This window comes from Rutidosis leptorrhynchoides, chromosome 1 (assembly GCF_046630445.1).
Source record: "Rutidosis leptorrhynchoides isolate AG116_Rl617_1_P2 chromosome 1, CSIRO_AGI_Rlap_v1, whole genome shotgun sequence".
In the NCBI taxonomy this organism is placed as follows: Eukaryota; Viridiplantae; Streptophyta; class Magnoliopsida; order Asterales; family Asteraceae; genus Rutidosis; species Rutidosis leptorrhynchoides.
Genome location: NC_092333.1, coordinates 96,954,435 through 96,963,427, shown reverse-complemented (window position 1 = coordinate 96,963,427; position 8,993 = coordinate 96,954,435). Strand labels below are relative to the sequence as shown.

The 8,993-nt window shown below is 31.2% G+C and overlaps 1 protein-coding gene across 4 annotated transcripts; it reads left to right on the top strand.

The window, feature by feature from the left end:
* Window positions 1-3,844: 3,844 nt before the first annotated feature.
* Window positions 3,845-8,414, top strand: LOC139863317 (uncharacterized). 4 transcript variants are annotated; one of them, XM_071851968.1, is made up of 6 exons: window positions 3,845-3,961; window positions 5,330-5,606; window positions 5,907-5,965; window positions 6,057-6,746; window positions 7,360-7,510; window positions 7,601-8,414. In XM_071851968.1, the coding sequence occupies exons 2-6, from the start codon at window positions 5,459-5,461 to the stop codon at window positions 8,113-8,115; spliced, it is 1,563 nt and encodes a 520-aa protein (XP_071708069.1). In that variant the 5' UTR covers window positions 3,845-3,961; window positions 5,330-5,458; the 3' UTR covers window positions 8,116-8,414. The 4 variants fall into 4 exon arrangements, with proteins under 4 accessions (XP_071708069.1, XP_071708053.1, XP_071708059.1 ...); XM_071851952.1 differs by having other exon boundaries at window positions 5,901-5,965; XM_071851958.1 differs by lacking the exon at window positions 3,845-3,961 and adding an exon at window positions 3,972-4,019 and having other exon boundaries at window positions 5,901-5,965.
* The last annotated feature ends 579 nt before the right edge of the window (window positions 8,415-8,993 follow it).

The following is an 8,993-nucleotide window of genomic DNA, read 5'->3' as shown; positions in this document are numbered from 1 at the left end:
CGGAGTTACAAAATATATATATTATATATACTTTATTTATATATAAATACTTTTTATATATTAATATTATTTTTACAAAATTAATTATAACAATTATAATATATATATATATATATATATATATATATATATATATATATATATATATATATATATATATTTTATATTATTATATACAAATATATATGAATATCCATTTTCGAACAATCGTATCGTGAGTCGTCAAGGATGGTCAAAGGTTAAATGAATTCATGTAAATAGTTTCAAACATTTTGGGACTCGGTTTAATAGACTTTGCTTATCGTGTTAGAATCATATAAAGATCAAGTTTAAATTTGGTCGAAAATTTTCGGGTCGTCACATAAACTCACCAGCATTATCCAATCTCACCCTTTTTATAGTATAATCAGGGAAATGTGCTCTCAAATTAATAATTTGAGTAAGAAATTTTGCAAATGCAACATTTTGACTTGATAATAGACAAACATGAGACCATCTACTAGATGCGTCTATTAGGACCATGAAATATCTAAATGGTCCACATGGTGGATGAATTGGTCCACATATATCACCTTGAATTCTTTTAAGAAACATTGGTGATTCTTTTTCAACCTTAAGAGGTGATGGTCTTATTATCAATTTTCCAAGTGAGCATGATGTACATGAGATAATTGCATCATAAGGGATCTTTTGATCCGTCAATGGATGTCCATGTGTATTTTGAATTATTCTTTTCATCATTGTTGATCCTGTGTGGCCTAATCTTTCATGCCACAAATTGATCATTACATGATCACATGCCTTTTCATTAACTACCATGTGTGTTTCTGGTACATTTATATATGTATAATGTAAACCAGAACTAAGTCTTGGTAGTTTTTCAATCACATGCTTCTTGTTACTGATACTTAAATATTTATCATTTTCTGTAGTCACTGACTGATAATCATATCCATTTTGGTATATGTCAGAGAAGCTTAACAAATTTCTCTTTGACATGGGAGAAAATAAGGCATTTTTATCAGGAAATTTGTACCATTTGGTAACATGAATTTTGCTTTTCCCATTCCTTTTATTAAATTCGCAGGACCTGATATAGTATGTACCGTTCCTTCTGTTGCTTTAAAATCAGTGAAATATTTTTTAGATTTTAGTATAGTGTGTGTGGTACCACTATCTGCAATACAAAGATCCCACCATATGAACTTCAAAATATGAGAAACAAATAATGAGTACATAATTCATCAACATATTACATTCAAAAATATGTTATAAACAAAAGTACATAATAAAGAAACATATAGTAAAGTAGATATGGTATAGATCGTAAATCTACATCCATTTATTTGATATGGACATATAATAGGAAATGTATTCATTAAAGTAGTCACTTGTTGGCTCAGTGATTTTTGTATCAAGGTCATCCACAAGGTTTGCCTCTTTTCCTTTTCCTTTTAGGGATTTCTGATATTGATTAACAGAATATTGATTTGTTCGACAGTTTTTAGACCAATGGCCAATTTTACCACATCGATAACAAGAATCTTCAATATTCTTTGAAGAGCTTCCTTCAACTTTATGATTTGTGGGATTGTATGGTGGTTGAAATTTATAATTTTGTGGATTATTATTTTTTTGTCCACGACCATCGTAACCATTACGACCACGACCATCGTAACGACCATTACCATAAGGGTGATTTCGAACATAGTTATGATTTTTATTATTGTTATGGTAATTTCCATGATGATGATTTTGGCCAATATGACCACGACCTCGCCCATGTCCTCGTCCAGGTGCATTTCTTTTTTTATTATTATTATTGTTAATAGCATTAGCTTCAGGGAATGCTAGCGCACCCGTAGGACGAGATTCTTGATTCTTCATCAGTAATTCTTTATTCACTTCTGCAACTAAGAGATAAGTTTGAAGTTTGGAAAAAGTTTTGTAATTCTGCAATCTTAAATTTTCTTGCATAGTAATGTTTGCAGAATGCATTGTGGAGAAAGTTTTCTCCATCATATCAGCATCACTTATTTCTTGACCACAGAATTGAAGCTTTGAACGGATCTTGAACATGGCCGAGCTGTATTCACTTACCTTTTTAAAGTCTTGGAACCTTAGATTTCTCCATTCTTCCCTCGCAGCTGGGAGTAATATTTCCTTTTGATTATCGAATCTACTCTTGATACTTTCTCATAAAACATGTGAATCTTTGATAGTGAGATACATATGTTTTAAGGTGATATCAATATGTTTGCGAATAAAAGCAATTGATTTTAATTTATCTTGATCAGAACAAGTATTGTTTTCTTTTAAAGTTTCTAGAATACCCAATGATCCAAGATTTATTTCTACATCCATGACCCATGATGTGTAGTTTGTTCCCGATACGTCTAGGGCATTAAACTCAAGCTTTGATAAGTTTGACATTTTCTATTTTCAGAAAGATGAACAACATAAATTATAATCATAATCAATTTCTAACAACATGAAATTAGAATCATTTTAAATTCATAAGTAGCAAACAACAGAATAATGGTATGATTACAAATAATAAAACCACAAGGGCAGGATAAAATATATAGGTTCACCCGGTGGTATATTAGCAACAATGATGATAGTTAATATGACCAATACAATAGAAAAAATCATCCTTGTGTGAATCATATTTACAAAAACTTTTTGAGAGTGGTAATCTGAGAAAATGAAGATTGATTTGTGAAAATGTGAAAACGAAGATGTTTATTTTATATTTGAAAAATATAGTCGTTGTAACGTCGTCAGTTGACGTTAACAACCGTTATGTATATATGACCGTTGTAACGTCGTTAGTTGACGTTAGCGAATGTTATGTACTCGTTATATTAATAATAATTTTAATAAAAAAATTTATTAGTATAAATATGATTACTATAAAATACATTTAGTATAAATACGTTTAGTATAAATACAAAGATTAAGAGAATAAACATATTATGCATAAATAATAAATTTAAGAATAAACATAGTATGCATGAAATAAATAATGATTAGTTGTATAAGTAATCATAAATGTTAGATAACATAAATATAAATGTTAGTGAAGTTAATAAGAATTAGATTACAGAAATATAATTCAGGCGGTATAACCGACCATATATAACATAAATATAAATGTTAGTGAAGTTAATAATAGTTAGATTATAGAAATATAATTCAGGCGGTATAACCGACCATATATAACATAAATATAAATGTTAGTGAAATTAATAATAGTTAGATTACAGAAATATAATTCAGGCGGTATAACCGACCATATATAACTTAAATAACATAAATATAAATGTTAGTTATGATGATAATAATATTTACCTTACTAATAAATAATAGAAGATATCGTTAAAGAATTTTTTTTATTATCTTGATTAGTGACTTGTGCTTGCTTATATAAACTTTGATTATACGGAGCACTTCGTGCTGATAACGTGTTATAATTCAATAGGCTTATAACTACCTTTAGTGGTTTGGTTCTTAACTATAGGCTACTATTAAACTTAAAATAAAAAAGAGTAAAAGAATGGTGATATATGAAATATATTCTATGTATGCATCTTATGCCAATCACATTCTTTGATATTTATAATACAATAATTTACTGTGCAGTTAGGTAGAATAATAATACACCCGTGATTTGATTCAAATTTGTTACCCACGTGTTTTGTCTTTACCACAACAAGAACACAAATTTATGAAAAAGACAAAAGGGTAATTTAGGAAATGCATATTGTTAAGAAAAATCAACCCACCAGAATATTGAGCTTTAAGTTTTGGACTTTTCCCATTTGTTTCTTCTCCTCTTTCATGACTCATACATTTCTTCCATCTTCTCTGCCTTAACCTCACAAACAGGGTCATTCATTTCGTTCAACATAGAGTCCTTTTATCAACATTATTAGAACACACCAATTGTTCTTAAAAGGTACCCCCTTCTATCTTTCTTACTTTCCCCATTATTCTTACTTCACATGAACAAATGGGTAATCAAGATTCCACTCTATTTTTTTTGTATAAAGTTCATACCTTTTGTTACTCATTAACTCAATTTCTTAATTATGAGGCTGTTTTGAATTATCATTTTAGTTATTGGGTTCACGTCTCTCATCAAAATTTCTAATTCTTTATGCTTTAAGACACACTTTTATTACTCAATCAACTCAATAATAGAGTCTTAATCATGAGTCTGTTTGGAATCTTCATTTTTAGTTATTAGGTTCTAGTATTTCGTCAAGAATTATCATTCTCTTTGCTTAAAGTTCATACCTTTATTACTCATTTAACTCAATTATAACTTTTTGATCACGTGTCTGTTTTGAATCTTTAATTTAGTTTTTGGGTTCACTTCTTTCATCAGGATTTATCACTCTATTTGCATAAAGTTGCCATCTTTATTACACATTCAGCTCAATTATAAGAATCTCAATCATGGGTCTGTCTTGAATCTCGTTTTACTTATGGGGTTTGCTTCTTTTATCTGATTTTTAACAATTTAACCTTGCTCAATTATATGGGCTCATTCTTACATTTTCTTATACGAACTGGGTTTTCCTTATCTTGTACTGTATCATAAGTCAACCTCAACTACTGTTTCATAAAAAGACTTTTTGCGTGATTAGTTCTAGGTACATTTATTTTGTCAGTTTTTCATTCAACATTGCTCAAATACTGTTTAATACCAAGACACGTTGTATGATTAGTTGCAGTGTTCAGTTATTTTGTCAGAATTTTCATTCAACATTTTTCAACTTTTCTAAAGTTTCTCAGATGGTTTATCTATATTTTATACTTATATTTATATGTCAATATGAACAAATTTGTTATCAAGAATTTGTGTTAGTTCATTAGTTTTTGCAAGTTTTCTGTGAATAACTTTAGTTTGAGCATTTTTAATTCTCACTTTTGTTAATAAAAAGGTATCCTTAAAATTAATAACACTAGAAGATTTTTCATTCTATCTTGTTATAAATTTGACATAGAAGAGCTTTGCATGTTTTTTATATTCTTTGTTTGCAGAGATTATGCATTTAAGTTTTGAAGAATCAAGTGGGGTTTTAATTAAAATTAATTTATGGTGAGGAAAAGAGTTTTTTTTGCTCATTTTTATGATCAACAGTTAACCCCCCTTACAGTATATCAGATAATATATGGGTCTCTTTATGACCAACAAAAAAAAAAAATCAAGGTTTCTTATTGTTGTGCATTCTACATTTATCTAAAATCAAGATTTCTTATTGTTTTGCATTCTACATTTATTTCTTTTTATAATAGTTTCTCATAATCAATCTTGCAGGGTGAATGCATTGAGTATCCCTTAAAATCAAGTGGGTTCTTACCGTTTTATGATACCCAAACAGCTTCAACTTCATATGTGATCTGAGTTTTTTGAATGTTATCATAATCCTTTACTATTTGACTAATAATGGCAAGAAATACTCCAAAATGTCATCCCACAGTTGACCCGAAACAGGGTTGTGTGTGGTATTTTAGTGGCATGTTCGACCACCACGTGGGCCACCCTCATCGGAAAATGCTGTCAGATGAAAGGCATGAGAGCAAAAGTCTTCCAAGTGAGTTTACTTTACTTCAAAATCGTTACGTTGCACTGCGTTATCGAATTTAAATGGTTTCTAATCTAAATTGAATTGCTGCTTTCATTTTGACTATTGAAGTCAAATTAAACTATTTGAAGTCTCGCATTTATAGGAGTGTATAGGCTTTAATGTGAAAATCTTGATAACACGGTTGGAGTTTGTATTCAATACTACAAATAAGAGAACTCGGTATCATGGTTGTAAAAAAATTATTAACAAAATTTTATGTTGACATTAAAAGTCATGAATGTTGTGGTGCCTTTGTATCAGGAGCAGGGTATGCAAGGAGCCAAGTACCAATGCTGACATTCGATGAGCAAATTAAAAGCCTTAATGTAAGTTTACATCTTTTTAGCTTTAATATTAACTGATTTATCCTCAACTGATATATTAGATTCTGAGAATAAAGTATACATTCATTTGCAGATTCACTCAAAGAATAAAAACACAAATGTGAACCGATCTCTAAAAGGAGAAACAAGTTCCTCGGATCAAACCATGGATAAATCATTTTGGAAAAAGATAAAATCGCGCTATGAAAGTCCAAACAAGAAAAAGGAAAATCCAAAAGTTGATACAATCGTGGTATTGAGGCCTAGTCAACGTGTTGTGGGGTCTTCGGTTGATTTAGGATGCCGGTGCTTGTATTTGCACGTTCATCAAAGATCAACAAGCAAGCAACAAATAATCAAACATACTAATGTGTCGTTTAATGACATCAGAAAAAAACTGAGAAATGCAAAGAAGTTAAAGAACACTCAAAAGATGAAATCTTTTCAGTCTTCCAATAATGATAGTACTTCAAAAATGGAGAAATCGGCTATTGTACCATTCATGAAGAAACGGGAACCAGATGTATTTATTGAAGCAAAAAAACACCTTGCAGAAAGGTTAAGGCATGTTGGGCCGGGTGCAGTTGACCCTTCGGGTTCTTCAAGTAAACGAGCTTCACGAACATTGGAAAGGGTACTACTCTCGTCTCCCAAACACGAGTCAATGGCCAGTTTTGTCCATGCACCTGCTGTACGGTCCCCAGACCACATTCTGGACATGTGGTTAGACTCATACAACATTGGTCAAACAGATGTACAAGGATGCATCAATGGATCGAGAGTGGTAAATTTCAAATTTCTTTTACTCAATAATAATTAGTAATTATAATTATATAGAGGTGTCAAAGTAGACAGGTCTGTTATGATGAGTACAAGTAATGGGTCAAATTGGTAACATCAGTATATATCATAATGGGTGGGTTGGGTTGACCTCAAATATCATTTTAAATCTCTTAGATATACTTATTAAAAAAAACTTGCCGACACACTTAAGAAAATCCCTCTAAATAATTTGTCAAAAATTAATGTATGGATGAGTTTGGGTCAAGCTGTAGTAATATACTAATATTTGGTACATGGGCCCGAATATTTCTTGTCCAATACTTTACAAAATCATTATTTAGATTTTTCTTTAGATTTGATCATAAAATCATATATTCAATAATAATGTGTGACTACGATGCAAGGTTTTATGCATTAAATTCATTTTGACATTTTTGAGACACTTGATCTCCTAGCTAGGTTTTCCTTTACAGTTGACCCCTAACAGTTCAAGAATTATCCAGATTGATGGATAGAATAAGTAAACGGGTCAAAATCACCACCTTTACTATTATGAACTGAATTCGGCCACTAATCTTTAACAACATTTTGGACTTCTTTTTTTTCAAATACAGGACTTTTTGTTAGATGTATCTTCGCCGAAAGCTAACTGCAAATTAGAAAACATGGATAACGATCAATTTAGGGAGAATCCAAGCCCTGTTTCTGTTCTTGATTCTTTTTTCACAGACAATATCTGCAGTCCTACGAGTACCACTGAATCTGGTATGTAAATTGATTAAAGTTCGTAACTTTATTGATTTTTTCGCTTGTATTTGAGCTACTGTTTGACATTTACAATTTGACCTTCACCAGTTGAGCTTCAAATTCAACCACAACGTCTAGATTTTGAAGAACACTCTTCGCATACTTCATCTCCACTACATGGAAAAACCAATTTAAGTTCATTAATGGAGGATCCAGAATTCATTTCTTCGTACATTAATGATATGTACAAAACTTTACAGTCAAATTGGGAGGATTTTTCAGCTATAGATTATCCAACTGACTCATCGTGTGATCATAAACTCCTGCATGACTGTGTCAAGGAAATATTAGTTAGTTTACATACACGAACGGGATTCTTTAGTCCAAAGATTCGAGCTTTTGCATTGGAGAAAGATGTAGTCAATGAGGTTATGGAACAAGTTGAATGGCATAACGGTAAACTTATGGGCCCACGCACACTTGATGTTCTTGTTACGAGGGATATAGCGAAATGTGGACAATGGGTTGACAGTATATCAGATAGAAATGATATTGTGTTTGAATTGGTAGATGACACTGTACAAGAATTGATCATGGAAGTTATTACTGACATTCTTATGTGAAGCCATGTTGACGGTCGGTTTGACCAGTTGGTCTGGCCTCATGGCTCAAGGATCATGGATCATGGATCATGGTTCGTGGTTTAGGCTGCCTCAGACTTGCGAAGGTCTAGCCCAAGCATAAGCCCGCGTCTTATAGTGTATTACAGTATAAGGTAGTATGATATAGTGAAGATCCAGTTTTTAGTCATTCTTTGTGGGATATGAGACTTTTTGTTTGTATATATCAGATGACAAGAGTCAAATAATCATTGAATAAGGGCATTAAAGTGGTGTGCTTAAATGCTTATTGTGTTGTACATTGTAAGATATGTTTTTTTCTGCTTTAAAGTAAATAGTAAAAGTAACTATAGTAAAAGTAAGTAATGATAATAACCGAAAAAACTATAGTTACAACTCAAAACTTAGGCCTTTCCTAAATTAAAACTTAATAAAAGTTGATCATATATAGTTTCCAAGAAAGGTCTAAAAACAAAAATGATAATCAAGAAAAGCCTTCATATAAGATTAAAAATAGATATTACCTGGCTCAATCGGTGGCGGAGTTCGAACACATTTTAGGAGGTGAAAATATCTAAGAGTATATTTCAAGGGTACAACAAACATTTTTCTTGTTCAAACTATTCGATAAAGAGAATATTCTTACTCAGACCTAATGGAGTTATTCCATGTTTCATTTTCGACCCTTTTCGCTGATACCATTTGTCATGTTTTTATACGAACTCTAATTTAATTGATTCAAAAGTTGGAGCATTCGTTATTCATAGAGCTATTACACTTTTGATCAAAATCTAGAGAGGAGACTCATCTCAGCTCCTATTAAGCTTTGATCTCATCTAAGAATAAAACTAGGCCAATAACAGTGGAGAAAGTGAGTAATG